General features: G+C 45.1%; 1 protein-coding gene across 1 annotated transcript in view; it reads left to right on the top strand.

Annotated features, from left to right (window-relative positions):
• LOC311010070 (scavenger receptor cysteine-rich type 1 protein M130-like) overlaps positions 1-22,978 on the top strand; it is a gene marked incomplete at both ends in the record, with an annotated part of 71,731 nt that extends 48,753 nt beyond the window's left edge. The window contains 8 exons of the mRNA XM_084004551.1: positions 7,984-8,274; positions 9,572-9,886; positions 9,980-10,270; positions 15,097-15,411; positions 15,505-15,792; positions 20,028-20,342; positions 20,436-20,593; positions 22,913-22,978. Of these exons, the coding sequence (XP_083860677.1) occupies positions 7,984-8,274; positions 9,572-9,886; positions 9,980-10,270; positions 15,097-15,411; positions 15,505-15,792; positions 20,028-20,342; positions 20,436-20,593; positions 22,913-22,978 (2,039 nt within the window). The remainder of the gene's footprint in view (positions 1-7,983; positions 8,275-9,571; positions 9,887-9,979; positions 10,271-15,096; positions 15,412-15,504; positions 15,793-20,027; positions 20,343-20,435; positions 20,594-22,912) is intronic.
• Between the last annotated feature and the right edge of the window lie 348 nt (positions 22,979-23,326).

Here is a 23,326-nt window from a genome sequence, read left to right as displayed (position 1 = left end):
ATCAGCTTTTAAAATGACCGTTCAATTAGCTGAGGACACTTTCATATTTAATCCGTTACTTCCCTTAGATCCGTCTGTGTCTTTTCATGAAGGAGACCCATTTTGACCATATTTTTGTGAATTTATCCATTTGTATATGAAGTGAAAAGGTGATTTTCTTCCCATTCAGTATCTATCATAATCATATCTGTCCATTCTTCTACTGTGGGAGGGTTGGGCTGCAGCCAGTGTCTACTTATGTTTTTCTAAGCTGCAGTTATCATTGTTGTAAATAAGTATTTGTGAAATGAATGTTTTGAAGTGGTTACATGTATTATTTCTACAATCACTGTATGTATATTCAGTAAGCATCTCTCTGTGCAGCGGTTGGTGTTGTTAGTCCGCCATATATTCAGACTTGTGACAAACGATGCAGCATGTGATCAGTGTTACTGTGTGTAAGTCCATCTGATTGATCATCCTCACTGTTTCCTGTTCACTCTGTGTCAGAGCTGCATTTAAATGCTGCTGCTTCACATTAAAACTCCTCAACTAGATAAACTTTTATTGTGGAGGGGTCACAGGAAACACAATAGTTGTGTCTAAATTCAGCGACTCATCCTTCAGAGAACACAGCTGACGTAGAACGTGAAGGCCAAGACGGTCTGATCTACAGAGGACTTCCTGTTTGAGTCACCTGCTGTTCCCGCCCTCACACTTTGCCACTCCCGTTGCTTAGCAACCAGCTGCTGTTGACCCTAAAGCACAAAGAAGACATAACTAACTTACCTGATTAAAATGGAGCCTGAGATCATAATTTGTATCCTTTTTATTTGATATTATGATGGTTCAGGCTGAGAGAGGAACATTGTCAGGTAAATTAAATAACATTAACATTGGTTAAGCTGTGCACTTTAAATTTAATCCCATCGGTCACTATAGTGACCATGAAAACATTTTCAGTTAACAGGTCCTAAAAACATTACTGAATATTGTATCGATCCATTTCCAGAAAGTATTGAAGTAATAAAACCTCTCAATGACATATGTGCAGTGTTGCATGTTTAGTGTAAATGTCACATGACCAGAGCTGATTACTTCCTGGTTGCACCTGTAGAGGAGGATGGCTGCATGAAAGCTCCAACAAAACAAGCTTAGTAAAGTATGTTAATATGAAGATAAGACTAATATTTCTGGTTCACATCATCTTTAAGATGTTTAGTATTGATATATGTATTTACAATCACTCAACTCTGTTCACTGAAGTCACAGAATGAAGAAACATGTTGTGACCAGTGGGATAACACAATGTACAGTATCTAGATGTACATGTACTTGTTACATGAGAAAGATGCTGTCCTCAGTGATGGTGATAGTGATGGATCAGATATGGACTATGTTGGGAGACACACACACACACACACACACACACACACATAAATATATACATGTATATATCAAAGTTTAGTTTGATGCTTTCCTCTTCTTGAATGCAGAATACCTCTATCCTGAATAACCCCTATATTGTAAATGAATCATGTGACTGGTCTACAGATTAAATATTACAATGTTACAATGAATGCACTAAAGTAATATTGAACTAAAGTACAAGATAAAATGTTATAACAAAGTTAGAACATGAAGGTTTCAATACATTTTCCAAAAGTCACAATGTTACAATAAAGGAGATGTTTTGAGTTTGCTTTCTGTATTCATATCGGTGATGTATGAGGACTTTTGATATGTAAAATAGTCACACTAGCATGTGATGAAGTATTTTAGTGGCGATGATGGAGATGCTGCCAGAAACAGAGTTTTACATTTTAGAAGTATTTTATAAGACTGTGAAGGAGAAATATGCTAACATAGACATTATCCCACCGGTCACCTTTGTGACCATAAAACACACTTTTCACCTAATTTTCCATGAAGATTTTCAAAAGTAATGATTGATTATTGAAAAGAGTTAGTAATGACATATGATTTGGATATTTCCATGTCTGGGAAAAATTTGGGATTAAATGGGTTAAGCTAACATTAATGTTAACTTTAGCTAGTTAATGTAGTTTATATGGCTGCAGGCCCATTTTCTCTAAATCACAACTTAAAAAGAAGCTAAGCTGTCTGTCTCTCTCTACATCATCTGCTGTCTGTCTCTCTCCTGTCTCCCTCCATCATCTGCTGTCTGTCTCTCTCCTGTCTCCCTCCATCATCTGCTGTCTGTCTCTCTCCTGTCTCCCTCCATCATCTGCTGTCTGTCTCTCTCCTGTCTCCCTCCATCATCTGCTGTCTGTCTCTCTCCTGTCTCCCTCCATCATCTGCTGTCTGTCTCTCTCTCCATCATCTGCTGTCTGTCTCTCTCCTGTCTCCCTCCATCATCTGCTGTCTGTCTCTCTCTTGTCTCCCTCCATCATCTGCTGTCTGTCTCTCTCCTGTCTCCCTCCATCATCTGCTGTCTGTCTCTCTCTCCATCATCTGCTGTCTGTCTCTCTCTTGTCTCCCTCCATCATCTGCTGTCTGTCTCTCTCCTGTCTCCCTCCATCATCTGCTATCTGTCTCTCTCTCCTGTCTCTCTCCATCATCTGCTGTCTGTCTCTCTCCTGTCTCCCTCCATCATCTGCTGTCTGTCTCTCTCCTGTCTCCCTCCATCATCTGCTGTCTGTCTCTCTCCTGTCTCCCTCCATCATCTGCTGTCTGTCTCTCTCCTGTCTCCCTCCATCATCTGCTGTCTGTCTCTCTCTCCATCATCTGCTGTCTGTCTCTCTCCTGTCTCCCTCCATCACCTGCTGTCTGTCTCTCTTGTCTCCCTCCATCATCTGCTGTCTGTCTCTCTTGTCTCCCTCCATCATCTGCTATCTGTCTCTCTTGTCTCCCTCCATCATCTGCTGTCTGTCTCTCTTGTCTCCCTCCATCATCTGCTGTCTGTCTCTCTCCTGTCTCCCTCCATCATCTGCTGTCTGTCTCTCTCCTGTCTCCCTCTATCATCTGCTGTCTGTCTCTCTCCTGTCTCCCTTTATCATCTGCTGTCTGTCTCTCTCCTGTCTCCCTCCATCATCTGCTGTCTGTCTCTCTCTTGTCTCCCTCCATCATCTGCTGTCTGTCTCTCTTGTCTCCCTCCATCATCTGCTGTCTGTCTCTCTTGTCTCCCTCCATCATCTGCTGTCTGTCTCTTTCCTGTCTCCCTCCATCACCTGCTGTCTGTCTCTCTTGTCTCCCTCCATCATCTGCTGTCTGTCTCTCTCCTGTCTCCCTCTATCATCTGCTGTCTGTCTCTCTCCTGTCTCCCTCTATCATCTGCTGTCTGTCTCTCTCCTGTCTCCCTCCATCATCTGCTGTCTGTCTCTCTCCTGTCTCCCTCCATCATCTGCTGTCTGTCTCTCTCCTGTCTCCCTCCATCATCTGCTGTCTGTCTCTCTCTTGTCTCCCTCCATCATCTGCTGTCTGTCTCTCTTGTCTCCCTCCATCATCTGCTGTCTGTCTCTCTTGTCTCCCTCCATCATCTGCTGTCTGTCTCTTTCCTGTCTCCCTCCATCACCTGCTGTCTGTCTCTCTTGTCTCCCTCCATCATCTGCTGTCTGTCTCTCTCCTGTCTCCCTCTATCATCTGCTGTCTGTCTCTCTCCTGTCTCCCTCTATCATCTGCTGTCTGTCTCTCTCCTGTCTCCCTCCATCACCTGCTGTCTGTCTCTCTTGTCTCCCTCCATCATCTGCTGTCTGTCTCTCTTGTCTCCCTCCATCATCTGCTATCTGTCTCTCTTGTCTCCCTCCATCATCTGCTGTCTGTCTCTCTTGTCTCCCTCCATCATCTGCTGTCTGTCTCTCTCTCCATCATCTGCTGTATGTCTCTCTCCTGTCTCCCTCCATCACCTGCTGTCTGTCTCTCTTGTCTCCCTCCATCATCTGCTGTCTGTCTCTCTTGTCTCCCTCCATCATCTGCTATCTGTCTCTCTTGTCTCCCTCCATCACCTGCTGTCTGTCTCTCTTGTCTCCCTCCATCATCTGCTGTCTGTCTCTTTCCTGTCTCCCTCCATCATCTGCTATCTGTCTCTCTTGTCTCCCTCCATCATCTGCTGTCTGTCTCTCTTGTCTCCCTCCATCATCTGCTGTCTGTCTCTCTTGTCTCCCTCCATCATCTGCTGTCTGTCTCTTTCCTGTCTCCCTCCATCACCTGCTGTCTGTCTCTCTTGTCTCCCTCCATCATCTGCTGTCTGTCTCTCTCTCCATCATCTGCTGTCTGTCTCTCTCCTGTCTCCCTCCATCATCTGCTGTCTGTCTCTCTCTTGTCTCCCTCCATCATCTGCTGTCTGTCTCTCTCCTGTCTCCCTCCATCATCTGCTGTCTGTCTCTCTCTCCATCATCTGCTGTCTGTCTCTCTCTTGTCTCCCTCCATCATCTGCTGTCTGTCTCTCTCCTGTCTCCCTCCATCATCTGCTATCTGTCTCTCTCTCCTGTCTCTCTCCATCATCTGCTGTCTGTCTCTCTCCTGTCTCCCTCCATCATCTGCTGTCTGTCTCTCTCCTGTCTCCCTCCATCATCTGCTGTCTGTCTCTCTCCTGTCTCCCTCCATCATCTGCTGTCTGTCTCTCTCCTGTCTCCCTCCATCATCTGCTGTCTGTCTCTCTCTCCATCATCTGCTGTCTGTCTCTCTCCTGTCTCCCTCCATCACCTGCTGTCTGTCTCTCTTGTCTCCCTCCATCATCTGCTGTCTGTCTCTCTTGTCTCCCTCCATCATCTGCTATCTGTCTCTCTTGTCTCCCTCCATCATCTGCTGTCTGTCTCTCTTGTCTCCCTCCATCATCTGCTGTCTGTCTCTCTCCTGTCTCCCTCCATCATCTGCTGTCTGTCTCTCTCCTGTCTCCCTCTATCATCTGCTGTCTGTCTCTCTCCTGTCTCCCTTTATCATCTGCTGTCTGTCTCTCTCCTGTCTCCCTCCATCATCTGCTGTCTGTCTCTCTCTTGTCTCCCTCCATCATCTGCTGTCTGTCTCTCTTGTCTCCCTCCATCATCTGCTGTCTGTCTCTCTTGTCTCCCTCCATCATCTGCTGTCTGTCTCTTTCCTGTCTCCCTCCATCACCTGCTGTCTGTCTCTCTTGTCTCCCTCCATCATCTGCTGTCTGTCTCTCTCCTGTCTCCCTCTATCATCTGCTGTCTGTCTCTCTCCTGTCTCCCTCTATCATCTGCTGTCTGTCTCTCTCCTGTCTCCCTCCATCATCTGCTGTCTGTCTCTCTCCTGTCTCCCTCCATCATCTGCTGTCTGTCTCTCTCCTGTCTCCCTCCATCATCTGCTGTCTGTCTCTCTCTTGTCTCCCTCCATCATCTGCTGTCTGTCTCTCTTGTCTCCCTCCATCATCTGCTGTCTGTCTCTCTTGTCTCCCTCCATCATCTGCTGTCTGTCTCTTTCCTGTCTCCCTCCATCACCTGCTGTCTGTCTCTCTTGTCTCCCTCCATCATCTGCTGTCTGTCTCTCTCCTGTCTCCCTCTATCATCTGCTGTCTGTCTCTCTCCTGTCTCCCTCTATCATCTGCTGTCTGTCTCTCTCCTGTCTCCCTCCATCACCTGCTGTCTGTCTCTCTTGTCTCCCTCCATCATCTGCTGTCTGTCTCTCTTGTCTCCCTCCATCATCTGCTATCTGTCTCTCTTGTCTCCCTCCATCATCTGCTGTCTGTCTCTCTTGTCTCCCTCCATCATCTGCTGTCTGTCTCTCTCTCCATCATCTGCTGTATGTCTCTCTCCTGTCTCCCTCCATCACCTGCTGTCTGTCTCTCTTGTCTCCCTCCATCATCTGCTGTCTGTCTCTCTTGTCTCCCTCCATCATCTGCTATCTGTCTCTCTTGTCTCCCTCCATCACCTGCTGTCTGTCTCTCTTGTCTCCCTCCATCATCTGCTGTCTGTCTCTTTCCTGTCTCCCTCCATCATCTGCTATCTGTCTCTCTTGTCTCCCTCCATCATCTGCTGTCTGTCTCTCTTGTCTCCCTCCATCATCTGCTGTCTGTCTCTCTTGTCTCCCTCCATCATCTGCTGTCTGTCTCTTTCCTGTCTCCCTCCATCACCTGCTGTCTGTCTCTCTTGTCTCCCTCCATCATCTGCTGTCTGTCTCTCTCCTGTCTCCCTCTATCATCTGCTGTCTGTCTCTCTCCTGTCTCCCTCTATCATCTGCTGTCTGTCTCTCTCCTGTCTCCCTCCATCATCTGCTGTCTGTCTCTCTTGTCTCCCTCCATCATCTGCTGTCTGTCTCTCTCCTGTCTCCCTCCATCATCTGCTGTCTGTCTCTCTCTCCATCATCTGCTGTCTGTCTCTCTCCTGTCTCCCTCCATCACCTGCTGTCTGTCTCTCTTGTCTCCCTCCATCATCTGCTGTCTGTCTCTCTTGTCTCCCTCCATCATCTGCTATCTGTCTCTCTTGTCTCCCTCCATCATCTGCTGTCTGTCTCTCTTGTCTCCCTCCATCATCTGCTGTCTGTCTCTCTCCTGTCTCCGTCCATCATCTGCTGTCTGTCTCTCTCCTGTCTCCCTCTATCATCTGCTGTCTGTCTCTCTCCTGTCTCCCTTTATCATCTGATGTCTGTCTCTCTCCTGTCTCCCTCCATCATCTGCTGTCTGTCTCTCTCTTGTCTCCCTCCATCATCTGCTGTCTGTCTCTCTTGTCTCCCTCCATCATCTGCTGTCTGTCTCTCTTGTCTCCCTCCATCATCTGCTGTCTGTCTCTTTCCTGTCTCCCTCCATCACCTGCTGTCTGTCTCTCTTGTCTCCCTCCATCATCTGCTGTCTGTCTCTCTCCTGTCTCCCTATATCATCTGCTGTCTGTCTCTCTCCTGTCTCCCTCTATCATCTGCTGTCTGTCTCTCTCCTGTCTCCCTCCATCATCTGCTGTCTGTCTCTCTTGTCTCCCTCCATCATCTGCTGTCTGTCTCTCTCCTGTCTCCCTCCATCATCTGCTGTCTGTCTCTCTCCTGTCTCCCTCTATCATCTGCTGTCTGTCTCTCTCTTGTCTCCCTCCATCATCTGCTGTCTGTCTCTCTCTTGTCTCCCTCCATCATCTGCTGTCTGTCTCTCTTGTCTCCCTCCATCATCTGCTGTCTGTCTCTTTCCTGTCTCCCTCCATCACCTGCTGTCTGTCTCTCTTGTCTCCCTCCATCATCTGCTGTCTGTCTCTCTCTTGTCTCCCTCCATCATCTGCTATCTGTCTCTCTTTTGTCTCCCTCCATCATCTGCTGTCTTTCTCTCTCCTGTCTCCCTCTATCATCTGCTGTCTGTCTCTCTCCTGTCTCCCTCCATCATCTGCTGTCTGTCTTTCTCTTGTCTCCCTCCATCATCTGCTGTCTGTCTCTCTTGTCTCCCTCCATCATCTGCTGTCTGTCTCTCTCCTGTCTCCCTCCATCATCTGCTGTCTGTCTCTTTCCTGTCTCCCTCCATCACCTGCTGTCTGTCTCTCTTGTCTCCCTCCATCATCTGCTGTCTGTCTCTCTCTTGTCTCCCTCCATCATCTGCTATCTGTCTCTCTTTTGTCTCACTCCATCATCTCCTGTCTGTCTCTCTCCTGTCTCCCTCCATCATCTCCTGTCTGTCTCTCTCCTGTCTCCCTCCATCGTCTGCTCTCTGTCTCTCTCCTGTCTCCCTCCATCATCTGCTGTCTGTCTCTCTCCTGTCTCCCTCCATCGTCTGCTGTCTGTCTCTCTCCTGTCTCCCTCCATCATCTGCTGTCTGTCTCTCTCCTGTCTCCCTCCATCATCTGCTTGTCCTCAGAAGGATGGATGCAGGAGTGGACACAAACAGGATTTTCAAAGAGCAGTGGTCACATCGACCAGATATTCGCTCTCTTCAACATCATTTGAAAACATGTTTGTTGATTTTATTTCATTGAATGAAAACAATATATATGTTTGTGTTTCTCCAGGACTCCAGGTTGAAGGAAATCACAACTCAACAGGTAAATAGAGAAATTAACACGAGAGAAAGAAAGCAGAATCTTCACTTCTTTCACTGACGACTCTCTTCTTTCTGTTCAGAGCCTGATGATGTCAGGTTGGTGGGAGGAGCCAGTCGCTGTGCTGGAACACTGGAGATGAGACGTCAGGGAGACTGGAGACCAGTGTATGGCTATGACTGGACCCTGAAGGAAGCAGCTGTTGCCTGTAGAGAGCTGGACTGTGGCTCTGCTGTTTCTGTAGGATGGAGAGAGGAGTCCTCATACAGACCTGTGTGGGGGATCAGGTCTGACTGTGTTCATTCTAGATCCACTCTGAGGGAGTGTGCAGCATCAGATTCCTCTTCCTCCATCCTGAAACTCACCTGCTCAGGTAAGCCCCTCAGTGACATCATCTATGACATCATCAGTGATGTTGCTGTGTGTCACTGCTGCAGGCTGTGGTGTTCTAAACATGTGTTCTGGTGTTACAGTTTATTTCAATTTCTTTGGCTCATCTCTTGAAACTTTGTTAATATTCTCAGAACCTGATTTGTCTAAATAGCTTCCATGTTCCAACACAACACCATAACTCACCTGCAAAAGGTCAGAACTCACTCAAAACATTGAAGTCGTGCTTCAAAACAAAGTTAGTGTCTCATATAAAAAGTCTCTGCCCTCCAAATGAAAAGTTCCTTTGACCTCATGGAAACAATGGTGGTCAGAATGTTTAGATGTTTTTCAGGACGGCAGTGGAGCCTGGAAATGTTCCTTATATCCACATTTCAGGTTTGTCCTATTTCTTTAGTTGACCCTGAATGTTTCCTCTACTAGAATGTTCTGTTTGTCCAGTGAACTGAACACTAAACTGAATACTATCCACATGCTGATTTCATCAGTACAAGTTTCTTTTACAGTATTACACACTGCACTCACGTTTCCATGGAAACGGTTACAGTTGCCCTGTTCATGATGTACCTGAGCAGGTTCCTCCATGTTCAGACATTGTGGTTATTCTGTTGTAGTCCAGCTCTATAAATATGTTTGGTAACAGCCGTACTCATGAATAGCACCTGTCAGCTGACTGGAGATGACGTGTGATTGGTTGATGTAAGATGGGACAAACTCCTCATTGGTTAGTGAAGTTCAAGTTTCTCTTGACAGACAATTTACCAGTTTAGTGGATGTTAGAAAATACTCCATAGTACATAATGATATTCATGGTATATATGCTGACACATTTAGACAGTTGAACGGACTATTGTACATGTGATGACTCACACCATGAAAGAATTCATACATGTTTTGAAGAGAACAACTATTCAACTGAGAAGCAACATAATCAGTTTTGATCAGCAAGATATGTTCAATCATTAATTGTGCAAATTGTAGATAATTGTACTCATTTGCATATATGTGCTAAAATATTTGCAATTTGTCTAAAAGAATGAGAAATGATAATCTGTTGTGAAGCAGTGGCCAGTGGTTTGGAGGTTTACACATGTTGTTTAGAAAATATTCATTATCTTTTGAGAATTGTGGCAAAGCAATTAAGAAAAACTGTAAATGATGAACTGATGGTGGAATTGTTTTGAGTCCAGTTTGAATCACTGAATAGTTTCATGACATCTTTTTCTCTGGTGTCTGGTGTCTTTTCTCTCTCTCTATTTGATCTTCTATCATCTCTCCAGACTCTGTCAGGCTGCTGAATGGGACTAGTCTGTGCTCAGGCAGACTGGAGGTGAAGTCCAACCAGTCCAACCAGTGGTGGTCCTCAGTGTGTGAAGCTGACTTTGACCAGCAGGATGCAGAGGTGGTCTGTAAGGAGCTTGGCTGTGGGGCTCCTTCAGTCCTCCAGGGGGCGCTCTATGGAGACGTGGGGGCTCCAACGTGGACCAAAGAGTTCCAGTGTGGAGGCCATGAGTCTGCTCTCCTGGACTGTAGAAGCTCAGGCTCAGATAGAAACACCTGCTCACCTGGCAAAGCTGTTGGACTCACCTGCTCAGGTAGAAGAGGAGCTGCAGCTTTGATCTGGTTCATTTCTGTTCTCATCAAACTCACTTTGCTCTTTGACTGACGACTCTCTTCTTTCTGTTCAGAGCCTGATGATGTCAGGTTGGTGGGAGGAGCCAGTCGCTGTGCTGGAACACTGGAGATGAGACAGCAGGGAGACTGGAGACCAGTGGATGGCTATGGCTGGACCCTGAAGGAAGCAGCTGTTGCCTGTAGAGAGCTGGACTGTGGCTCTGCTGTTTCTGTAGGATGGAGAGAGGAATCCTCATTCAGACCTGTGTGGAGGATCAGGTCTGACTGTGTTCATTCTGGATCCACTCTGAGGGAGTGTGCAACATCAGTCTCCTCTTCCTCCATCCTGAATCTCACCTGCTCAGGTAAGCCCCTCAGTGACATCATCTATGACATCATCAGTAATGTTGCTGTGTGTCACTGCTGCAGGCTGTGGTGTTCTAAACATGTGTTCTGGTGTTACAGTTTATTTAAATATCTTTGGCTCATCTCTTGAAACTTTGTTAATATTCTCAGAACCTGATTTGTCTAAATAGCTTCCATGTTCCAACACAACACCATAACTCACCTGCAAAAGGTCAGAACTCACTCAAAACATTGAAGTCGTGCTTCAAAACAAAGTTAGTGTCTCATATAAAAAGTCTCTGCCCTCCAAATGAAAAGTTCCTTTGACCTCATGGAAACAATGGTGGTCAGAATGTTTAGATGTTTTTCAGGACGGCAGTGGAGCCTGGAAATGTTCCTTATATCCACATTTCAGGTTTGTCCTATTTCTTTAGTTGACCCTGAATGTTTCCTCTACTAGAATGTTCTGTTTGTCCAGTGAACTGAACACTAAACTGAATACTATCCACATGCTGATTTCATCAGTACAAGTTTCTTTTACAGTATTACACACTGCACTCACGTTTCCATGGAAACGGTTACAGTTGCCCTGTTCATGATGTACCTGAGCAGGTTCCTCCATGTTCAGACGTTGTGGTTATTCTGTTGTAGTCCAGCTCTATAAATATGTTTGGTAACAGCCGTACTCATGAATAGCACCTGTCAGCTGACTGGAGATGACGTGTGATTGGTTGATGTAAGATGGGACAAACTCCTCATTGGTTAGTTCAAGTTTCTCCTGACAGACAATTTACCAGTTTAGTGGACGTTAGAAAATACTCCATAGTACATAATGATATTCAGAGATGGACAGAGTACACGACCCCAGTACTTGAGTAAGAGTACAAATACTACTGGTCAAAATTTACTCCGTTACAAGTAAAAGTAGCTCAGTCGACATGGTACTCGAGTAAGAGTAAAAAAGTACTTGCTTTTAAAAGGTACTTAAGTATCCAAAAGTACATGCTATTAAATTTACTTTAAATAAAAGTAAGAGTAAGAGTACATTTCAAATAAAATGAATGGGATCACAGGACTACAGCAGATGTTGCAGATGCAGATGTTTATTAACAATCATTGAAATTGTAACCAAATGAACCTGCACCGTCCAACGAACTCTCTATCATTGGGAACTGGAACCCCCTCAAAGACCAATGTTGTCCCCACACCACTGGTTGAGAATCACTGTTTTACAAGAAACGACATCTCTGCTTTCAATAACTCAATGTTGAGGTCACTTGTCTTTACAGGAAGGACAATATAGGAGCACAACAAACTCTGTCTCCCCATGTCTGTCTTGTCTGTCTCCGTTTCAAACCACAACACACACACACACACACACACACACACACACACACACACACAGTGCCACTTCCTACAAAATGTAGTTTTTGTGATCAACACACACTCACATTCTCACAACACGATGACATTGACCGAGACAAATAGGAAAAACACACGGTGAAAGTCTGGTTAACTTACGTCAACGTGTTTCTTTAAGTTGGACGTGGAGTTGTTGAAAGCAGAGATGTAGTTTTCCTTCGGCAAACACAATACACATTGGAAAATATATGACTGTTTGTCTGTGTCCATGTTTTTTACTCTGTAAAACTCAAACATGGAGTCCAGATAAGGCCAAGGATGTTCTGAAAGTTCCTCCGGATCATTATCACACTCAGTCTGAGACTCAGCCATTGTCGCGGTTTTGTGTTGACAAACACAGTGGAGAGCGTGGCTACTTTGGCGGTATCCTTATGGGGAGGGATTACGTATTTCTGCTTTTACGTAGATCCCAGTGGAGAGCGTGCACTGTGATAGGTTTCCTTCTTTGACAAACACAGCTTGTGTTCAATAGTATTTAAAACAAAAAGAAAGAAAAAAAAGAGCAGACCTGAAAGTAACGAGTACTTTTCAGCCTTTCTAGAAATTAACTCGAGCAATCATAATTTCACGTCATGAAGATGTTATAGGTTAAAGCAACTAATGAAAGACAAGTAGGCAACTTCAAAGAGTTCTCATCTTTACTCTTTAGTGCAGGGCTTCAGGGCTGTAGTGCTACTGTGCATCATACTGTCAATTAACATAGCCTACTGTCCATCAACAACATTGGAAATACATAAATACAATACAACATTGTAAATAAATATAAATGAAATGTAAATGTGTTTGTCACTAATACTTAAATACAAGCAGATTAGTGTCCACTGGTTGTTTCTATTTGAAAGAGCCAAACACATGCCCACGCCGGTCTGTAACAGAAATGAACTGCTGGCAGATTTCTGTCAGATCACTATTGTCAAGTCTCTTCCTCCATCTCATCCAGCTTCTCCTCCTCTATCTCCTCCAGCCTCTCCTTCTCTACCTCCTCCAGCTTCTCCTCCTCCATCTCCTACAGCCTCTCCTTCTCCTCCTCCTCCAGCTTCTCCTCCTCCTCCAGCCTCTCCTTCTCTACCTCCTCCAGCCTCTCTGCAGTCTGTCACCTTACACAATGTGTTGATGCATGACATGAACAGATACATTAGGGATACAATGATCATAGAGCTTGATGGTACAGTTATTGCCTGAGCAAAAAAGGCTTTTACTAAATATTAAGATTACTTAATATGAATTAATTATATTTGATAATTATAAAATCACATGATCATCTAGAATCTGAGGTTTTATTGTATTTCCACCACAAATGTTCTTTATTTGTGTTTTTAAACCGTTGCTCTCTTCTACACAAATACATGAAAATAAGAATGAAAAAATAACTTTAACAAAGTGTATCTCTTTGGCATTAAATATTCTCTTTTATTCAATATCTGTATTGTTGAGCCTCTACCTATACACCCTGAAATAACTTACACTTTGACTCCTAAAGAAGTCTCTTATACACTTTTCTTTTCTTTGACATCCTTCAAATCCTGGACAGCACACACTAACGCACGCACGTACACACACACACACACACACACACACGCACACACGTACACACACACACACACACACACACGCACACACGCACGCAAACAGACACAAACACAAATGTAAATGACACCACTGATATTAAAATCCATCTAGCTGACGTGACCCAGGAAGAACAAATGCCGAACATGTTGACAACCTGCAGATAACATGCACTGCCTCTCGTCCGGTCCAACTAGCAGGTTGCAGGTAGTTTTAACAAGCAGAAGGAGTGACAGTGGGGACAGCCAATCACATGTAAGTTAGCGAGAAACCTGCAGCCAATCAGGGAGCGGTATTTAGGTTAGAGGCGGGACTTCTAGCAGAGACCGACATAACCCTTTGTGTGCCATAATCATTGACTAAACACTACGGACAGCGGTTGTATTGATAGTGACTACACAGTAGCGGCTGAATATTGGTAGGGACGTGTCCCTAGCGTCCCTACCCAATTCTACGCCCTTGAAAAGTAAAAGTATTTGTCTTGGAAATGTATTCAAGTAAGAGTAATAAGTACCAAAGAAATCTAATACTCAAGTACAAAATCCTCTGGATATGTACTTAAGTACAGTACTTAAGTAAATATACTCCGTTACTGTCCACCACTGATGATATTCATGGTTTATATTAGGGGTGTCAACGATACAATAATAAATCGTAACCGTTTAGAAAAATCTATAACCGTTTACACGTCATTTTCCCTCCTCCTCGTTTATTTCTCACCAATATATACGGCTATAGTATCCGGCCCGCGAAGGAATATTTACTGGCCCGTTTAGTGAAAAAAAAAACATTAAAAATGCTGGCCGTATAGTGTCTGATATGAGCTGCCCTCTCTCATCTCCGCGCAGCACAGTGGAGACTTGCTCCTTGAGGCGCGCGGCCACAACAATCCTCACCGCGCGCCCCCGCTACGTTCTTCTTCGTGTACGTTCTTGATGTTGTTCTGATGACCGTCCGCCTCGTTGAACCACCACGATGTCGCTTTCTACTTTGAAAACTCGGAAAGTTGACACTGTATTTTGATAAGCTGTTGCACTCTTCAGACTCGTGGTGTGAGCGGAACCGGACCGGACCGGTACTTTATAATCAAAATGCGGCTGTGTGTCTCCGTCCAAAATCCGCTGCGCTCGCGCTGCCTGCTCGCACAGATCCGCTCGTATTCACATGCGCTGATGCAGGTCGAGTGTTGACTAGAAATATATGCAGACGGCGCTCCTTCAAAACAACATCAAGCCCTGTGTGTGTAGTATTATATGTACAACAGTTGAGTGTAATTCATGCCAGGCAAAGTTGGCTTATAGTAACAGCACGGGATCCATGCGCAACCACTTACAATGGCTTTGATTTCATGGGATTAGCATTAGCATTAGCATTAAACGTTGACACCCCTAGTATATATGCTGACACATTTAGACAGTTGAACGGACTATTGTACATGTGATGACTCACACCATGAAAGAATTCATACATGTTTTGAAGAGAACAACTATTCAACTGAGAAGCAACATAATCAGTTTTGATCAGCAAGATATGTTCAATCATTAATTGTGCAAATTGTAGATAATTGTTCTCATTTGCATATATGTGCTAAAATATTTGCAAATTATTTAAAAGAATGAGAAATGATAATCTGTTGTGAAGCAGTGGCCAGTGGTTTGGAGGTTTACATATGTTGTTTAGAAAATATTCATTATCTTTTGAGAATTGTGGCAAAGCAATTGAGAAAAACTGTAAATGATGAACTGATGGTGGAATTGTTTTGAGTCCAGTTTGAATCACTGAATAGTTTCATGACATCTTTTCTCTGGTGTCTGGTGTCTTTTCTCTCTCTCTATTTGATCTTCTATCATCTCTCCAGACTCTGTCAGGCTGCTGAATGGGACTAGTCTGTGCTCAGGCAGACTGGAGGTGAAGTCCAACCAGTCCAACCAGTGGTGGTCCTCAGTGTGTGAAGCTGACTTTGACCAGCAGGATGCAGAGGTGGTCTGTAGGGAGCTTGGCTGTGGGGATCCTTCAGTCCTCCAGGGGGCGCTCTATGGAGACGTGGGGGCTCCAACGTGGACCAAAGAGTTCCAGTGTGGAGGCCATGAGTCTGCTCTCCTGGACTGTAGAAGCTCAGGCTCAGATAGAAACACCTGCTCACCTGGCAAAGCTGTTGGACTCACCTGCTCAGGTAGAAGAGGAGCTGCAGCTTTGATCTGGTTCATTTCTGTTCTCATCAAACTCACTTTGCTCTTTGACTGACGACTCTCTTCTTTCTGTTCAGAGCCTGATGATGTCAGGTTGGTGGGAGGAGCCAGTCGCTGTGCTGGAACACTGGAGGTGAGACAGGGAGACTGGAGACCAGTGGAAGGTGATGACTGGACCCTGAAGGGAGCAGCTGTTGCCTGTAGAGAGCTGGACTGTGGCTCTGCTGTTCCTGTAGGACGGAGAGAGGAGTCCTCAGACAGACCTGTGTGGTGGATCAGGTCTGACTGTGTTCATTCTGGATCCACTCTGAGGGAGTGTGCAACATCAGTCTCCTCTTCCTCCATCCTGAATCTCACCTGCTCAGGTAAGCCCCTCAGTGACATCATCTATGACATCATCTATGACAGCAGTGTTCCCAGTATGTTCCTTCCTCGGTCCCAGTGACAGTCAGTGGGACTGTCTGTCTGTCTGTCAGACCTGTGACATCACTTCCTGTTTTGAGGGTCCATCTTGTTGAACGGAGGGTAAATGTGACCTTTCATCTCTCGTCCCTCATTTCCATCTAAAGTCTTACCAAACTCCTTTCAGTAGAGAACTACAAACAGGAAGTAGGACCATATAACAGCTGTGCTCAGGTCATTTCACTGGTTTCCGGTCCATTTTAGACTTGATTTGTTCATGTTAATGGTGTTTTTAAGACCCTACATGGTCTGGGACCCCAATATCTCTCTGACAGGCTTGTGAGGTACCAAGCAGCCAGACCTCTCAGGTGGTCTAGAACAGGCCGTCTGGTTATTCCCCGGCTCTCCAGGAAAACTGGTGAAAGTGCCTTTATCTTTTCATCATGGTGGGTGAGCCCCGATGCTGTTGTTCTTTAAAACTAAACTGGAAACATTCCTTTCTAGCGGCACCGTCCAGGGGCCCTTTCCAGAAAGCAGGCTCAACCAACTCTGAACCGAACCCTGAACTCTGAGTCGACCAACTCTGAGTTTTCTGTTCCAGAACAGCTGTTCTGAATTAGTTCAGTCAACTCTGAGGATGTAAACTCTGAGTTACGCGCGTGCCTGCCGACTCTATAAAGCCATCATCAATGGAGCTCCGATACTACGAATCACCATGGCAACCGGGAGAGAGTAAGAGATATTACTGAGTGTTTATGTAGAAAACGAGGTCATCCTTAGAAAGCGGAGCTACGTAACTGCATCAAAATAGAGACAGTTGGCGTGGCAGATAATCACTGCCTGAGTTAATGTGTATAACTGAATGAAACAGTCGATTGATCTAAAGGTGATAAGTCTTTACTTACAGTCCCACAGCGTGACACTGGTGTAACAGTTAGCAACGCTGCCTACGGTTCAGGCGACAGAGGTTCAACTCCCGTGGTTCACAAAGTAGCGCAGTGAGCAAATAATCATTTTCATATCGGTGTAATCCCCCCAGGCACAAAAAGAAAGTGGCTGCAGCTGAAAATTAAGCATAAGAATATTGCACAAATATGTAGACTAAGGCATATGATTTTAATCATATTTCACATATTAAACAGTAAATATAAGCGGCTATTTCAACAAAGAAATGTCCTTTTTCAGAAAACTCCCGTTCGCAAAAAATCTAGAGCTCAGCAAAGAATCTGGATTATGTCCACGATATGAAATGTTGAAAATGTCGGAGAATATTGTTTAGATATGTGATCGGTAGGAAAAACGGTAATTTCCTTCTAAGTAATCAAAATCCTCTCCCGACGTAAAGCTGCTAGAATCACTTTTATTTCCATAGCGATGGTTGACGAGGAAAGGACGGACATTGTTTTCAGTTGGTTCAGATTTCGGAAAAAGGCAGACATGTAGGAGAAACTCAGGGTTTGTTGAAGCAAACCTGCCAGCGAGCAGGTTAGGTTCACAGAGTTGGTTACTATGGTAACTGACCTAAAGGTTGAGTTCACTCTCTTTCTGGAACGGAAAACTCAGAGTTTCCCTCTTCTCAGGGTTAACAAACTCAGAGTTTCAGGAAAACCTGCTTTCTGGAACGAGCCCCAGGAGTCTGGTTGAAGGTCTGGATTATTACTTTTATTGTGTTCTTTCTTTTTATTGGTTTTAACCTACATGTCACCTGTTGCTTTTACTATTCTTTATTTATCCTTTATCTTTTTATTGACTTGTCTTATATATTCTAACTAGTTGGTTGCTTCTTTTCATGTATTTTTACTCCTACTTTGTAAAGAATTTGATTCACATGAATCATTTAACACATCTGGTGCTTTTATGCAAGGACCTACAGACACCCTGTGCTCAAAGAAAATATCCTCAGTAATAATGAGACATGGGATGGCTCTAATTAATTTCTTGACCTGAACCTTTAGCCAGGCCCAGCTCCATCTGCACCTCAGCCCTGACGCTAGCTGTGCTACATAGATAGCGTCTTCCTCTTTGAGCTCTCATTCTGGAAAAGAACTGTCCAGATTAAGGATCGACCGATATGGATTTTTTAGGGCCGATGCCGATACCGATTTTCTGATCATCAGTCTTGGCCGATGACCGATACGGCCTGCCAATTTTCTTGAGCCGATATTTGGAGCCAATATTACTTTTGCTCCCTCAATTTACATGTTAAAAATGACACTGATTACAAATATTACAAGTGTCAATTTAAGATGGAATATGTATTGAACTTAAAAAAGGTGAGGTAGAACAAGAACAAGTAGAACAATATTGAACAAATATTAACAGCAGGTGAGGTAGAACAAGTAAAGTGCTGAAAGAGTGTCAGCCAGTGCTGCAGGAGTCGTCTCGCTGAAATGCTGCCACACTGGATTGGTTTTCTGAGTCTCTGCCTTTTCTTTAAAAAGAATCAACAAAAGCACATATCAGTGTCAATCTCTTGTGCAATCATCTTACATTAATATCACCAACATTATGTTTGCATCATATGAAAGGTGGATATGGTTAACTTTACAAGGGGAAAGGCTTCCACATCTACAACACAGTCTTGATGCATTGCTTGCTGACATATTATGAAACAGATATAATCAGATCACTAAATGACTTTTGTCAACACATTTTAATAATTTACGAAAACAATAAACCTGAAAGCCATCAAAATAAAATGCTCTATTTGTAATTTAAGACTGCCATGTTTTTTTTCTACACAAAATAAAATGAGCATGTCTTCGGCTACTAGGCAACACCTAGTATGCAGAGACAACACACTAATAATAATAGGTCTGAACGAAAATGCAAAAAAAAAAAAAGCTGCCAGCAACCTCAGAACATTAAGTAGCAGAGGAAAGTAACTTGATGTCAGATGCACATTAAACAACAGACTGTTTCTGTTCTAAACTGCACAACGTTAACATGGATACATATTCAACAAAGTATATAAACATTCTCTCAAAGGTAACGCTCTCCTTCAGTCAGCTCATATATGGCTGCGAGACGTGTGTCCCACGCATGCGCACACAAACACACCATGCACCCAACCTTCCCAATCTTACTTTATTTTACGAAAATAGTTCACCGAAACGTGTTTCTGAAAACATTTTAGGCGAGAAATAAGCTATGCAGTTGCTGAATCTGTCTTTATTTTAGATCGACAATGCTCAGTTTAAAAAAAAAGCTTGCGGGAGGCGCCGTCTCTCGAAACTCGCCGCGATGGCATTACAGGGCTTCTTACATAGACAATGAATGGAAACGTCCCGCTCCGGGAAAAACGATCAGCCAAAACAGCATTTAACATTAAACAGCATATTATATCGTTGGCAGATAACGAGACTTACCTCAAAGCCAGTATCATTGAAAAGTGAAGAAGACGACGATGCCGTTATCTTGATGTTCCACCAAAGATATTTTATTGTGAAGGAGATCACACTCTGAAACGCCAATAGTCTCACTCCAGTCTATGTGAAATGATGCCAACGACCCCCCCCCCCCACCTTTGGATCAACACGAATGACATATTTGGACTGAAAACGGTGAATTTTGCCCAAAAATATTCTATTCAATGCATTATGTAAAATAACATTCTGTTATATTAAAACATCAAAATATTGGTTGGAACAAGTCTGTCTTTCCCAAACTTTGGTTGTGACTTGTCCTTATCGTCCCGATGCAAACTTCCGCCCTCGTGCACACATCAAACTGTGCAGCTCTAATGTGATCATCACAGGTTAGCGGCTGCATGAGGACCATGAGGGAGAACATGGACGTCCCCACTATTCTGCAACAGCAGTGCTGTGTGAAGAGAGTGCAACACATTTCTTTGTCACACGGCTGATATGGTGTTAACGTGGCACAGTTGGTGTCTCCCTGCCTTATTACGTGGAGCATCCACAGTTAGTGAAGTGTTGTGTTGTCTGCTTGTGGACCTCGGTGTCACAGTGGGACAGAGACCACATCAGCTTCACCCTTAAGCCACGAGGACACGGGAATGTGATGGAACATGGCTGCAGGCTGTGGTGTTGTAACCATTTGTTCTGGTGTTCATGATGAACTGATGGTGGAATTGTTTTGAGTCCAGTTTGAATCACTGAATAGTTTCATGACATCTTTTTCTCTGGTGTCTGGTGTCTTTTCTCTCTCTCTATTTGATCTTCTATCATCTCTCCAGACTCTGTCAGGCTGCTGAATGGGACTAGTCTGTGCTCAGGCAGACTGGAGGTGAAGTCCAACCAGTCCAACCAGTGGTGGTCCTCAGTGTGTGAAGCTGACTTTGACCAGCAGGATGCAGAGGTGGTCTGTAGGGAGCTTGGCTGTGGGGCTCCTTCAGTCCTCCAGGGGGCGCTCTATGGAGACGTGGGGGCTCCAACGTGGACCAAAGAGTTCCAGTGTGGAGGCCATGAGTCTGCTCTCCTGGACTGTAGAAGCTCAGGCTCAGATAGAAACACCTGCTCACCTGGCAAAGCTGTTGGACTCACCTGCTCAGGTAGAAGAGGAGCTGCAGCTTTGATCTGGTTCATTTCTGTTCTCATCAAACTCACTTTGCTCTTTGACTGACGACTCTCTTCTTTCTGTTCAGAGCCTGATGATGTCAGGTTGGTGGGAGGAGCCAGTCGCTGTGCTGGAACACTGGAGGTGAGACTTCAGGGAGACTGGAGACCAGTGGAAGACTATGGCTGGACCCTGAAGGAAGCAGCTGTTGCCTGTAGAGAGCTGGACTGTGGCTCTGCTGTTTCTGTAGGACGGAGAAAGGAGTCCTCAAGAAGACCTGTGTGGTGGATCAGGTCTGACTGTGTTCATTCTGGATCCACTCTGAGGGAGTGTGCAACATCAGATTCCTCTTACTCCATCCTGGATCTCACCTGCTCAGGTAAGCCCCTCAGTGACATCATCTATGACATCATCTATGACAGCAGTGTTCCCAGTATGTTCCTTCCTCTGTCCCAGTGACAGTCAGTGGTTTCCACTGGACTGAACTGTAAAGTTCTCCAGGACAATGACGTCCTAGAATGTAGAGAAGTGGGCTGGTTTCTGGAAGCTTCAGACCCTCCATAGACTGCTGAGCTTCACCTGGCAGACTTGTGACATCACTTCCTGTTTCCACAGCGTATCTTGATCTCATTCTAATGTTTAACGCTAGATTATGGGCTGTAAGTCTCATGTTGTGCAATAAAAGTTTTCAAACATATCTTTTGTGTTTGATAATAATAATAACCATAATTATAATGACAATAATAAAGGTTATTTATAGCACTTATCAAAACAAGTAGTTACATCATGCTTTACGAGGCAGACATCAAGAGAGGAAAGGAGAGAATAAAATGCAACATACACACATTTCCAGATATTTATGAACAAATATGAATAAATCCAAATGAATTCTTAAAAAATATATCAATCTGAACGTGTTCACAAACTACAGGTAGCATCTAACAGGATGTAACTGTTTCTATAACTTCCTGTGACGTCTATGAAGGCTGCTGGAAAGTGTTGGACTGGACGGCAGCTTTTAGGCTCCGCCTCCTGCTGCTGCCGCCTGATCTCGTCTACTTTCCAGGCGAGGAGCAGTTCATCTCCAACGAGCCTCATGTGACCGTTCATCATCTCTCTGTCTTTACAGACCTGCTGCTGCAGCCAAACATCTCCATGTCCTCCTCCATGGACGGGGTCTCCGAGGCCCAGCAGCAGGGGTTTCAGGCGTTCAGGCGCTCCACCTTCATCGTCTTCTGCTCCGTCCAGCCACAGTACCCAGGAGGCTCCTTCCAGCTCACCTTCACCTCCTCCAACTCAGCACACAACTACACCCAGCCAGCTGTCAATCACACTGCCCACTTCCTGTTTCCTGCTGCAGAGCCCGCCCACCAGGGACGCTACAGCTGTGTTTATCACGTCCATGTTCTTTCTCATAACTTCTCCTATGAGAGCCGTCTGCTCTCTGTCACTGTCGTAGGTAAGCTGACTGTTCAATTCCTGATTAGCATGACTGGAAGAAGTGAAATGTAAAATGTAAATGTTGATTGGAGCAGCCTGACATCGTGTCCCGACGTCAGGCTGCTCCAATCAATGTGCTTCCATATCTATTAGGTGGAAGTTTAGGTTCCCTGTCTTTGTGGAACAGAGGACCCAGAGTGTCCCTCTTCTCAGGCTTAACAAACTCAGAGTTTAACTAAACCTGCTTTCTGGAATCCAGCCCTGATCTAGTGAACAAAGTGAAACCAGGTCTGTAAATGGTGACAGCAAACAATGGACTGGAGGACAGAATGCCAGGTCCCTAGTTTGTGTTGAATGGCAGCTGTTGGAGTCATGATGAGTCATGTGATGACTGTCCATGTGTTTGATCATCAGATCTGAGACCTGTCATCATCAGATTGGTCACCGTGCCGCTGATTCTGCTGTCGGCGCAGGTCGGCCTTTACTTCTACTGTAAGGTACTGACACATGTCTGTTGTTGACAGCACTGACTCAGTCTGTGTTCATTGACCTGGAGAGAGGAGCCATGCAGGAAGTCACATGTCTGTGTGCTGTCACCTCTCTCCAGGCCAGCAGGGGGCAGAAGCCGGGCAGACGGGAGGACGTGGAGCCGGATTACTACAACCTGGGCGTTGGTGCAGCTGAAGGAGGGCCGACTGAACAGGAAGGAGCTCGGGGAGCAGAGTAGCACCTCCAAGGAGCTCCTCTCACATCCACATGGGTTTCTAACACACCGACACCAGCTCATGTTCATACGCATGTTCCTCTGGAAATATGACTCATCACATTTCTACTATATTGTTATTACTCTGGACATGAAAAGATGTCCATGTTGAAGTGGGGGGTTTGGAGCTAGGTGCTATCTCTGAAGCGTGAGGATCTGCTGGTGATGCTTCTGTACCTCTTCCCTGATGGTAAAAGAGTGAACAGGTGATGTGCTGGGTGGGAGGGGTCAGTGGGGATGTTTCTAGCCTTCCTGATGATTCTGGTGTCATAGTGTGAGGCGATGGTAAGCAGACTGCAGCCAATGACCTCGGAGGTTCTGTGCACTACTTTCTTTCTGTTGCTAACCCCAAATGTCCTCAGCTGATGGAGGAAGTGGAGTCTCTGCTGGGCTTTGCTGACAATGACACTGATGTTCAGGTCCCATGAGAGGGGCTGGTGTATGGTGGGACCTAAGAAGCAGAAGGAGAAGACCCTCTCAACAAGTTGGCCATAGATGGAGAGGGGGAGGTGTTGGGCTGCCTTCTTTCTGAGGTCAACCATCAGCTCTTTGCTTGTAGATGTATTGAGGATGATGTTGTTGTCTTGGCACCACCTCACCAGCTGTTCTATTTCACCCTGGTAAGCACCCTGCCGCTTTCCTGATGTTTTGATGGTGGAGCAGCCTTCTGACATTATGCTCTGAGATTGAAAAGGGTGGACCAGCCAACCTAGGGTGGGGAGACTGAGAGAGCTGGTCTGAGCTTCACTGGACTCCAATCTACAGTAGAAATGACA

Source organism: Eutrigla gurnardus, assembly GCF_963514095.1.
Source record: "Eutrigla gurnardus genome assembly, chromosome: 24".
NCBI lineage: Eukaryota > Metazoa > Chordata > Actinopteri > Perciformes > Triglidae > Eutrigla > Eutrigla gurnardus.
The sequence above is the reverse complement of the archived record's forward strand: the minus strand, read 5'-3'. Positions and strand labels throughout refer to the sequence as shown.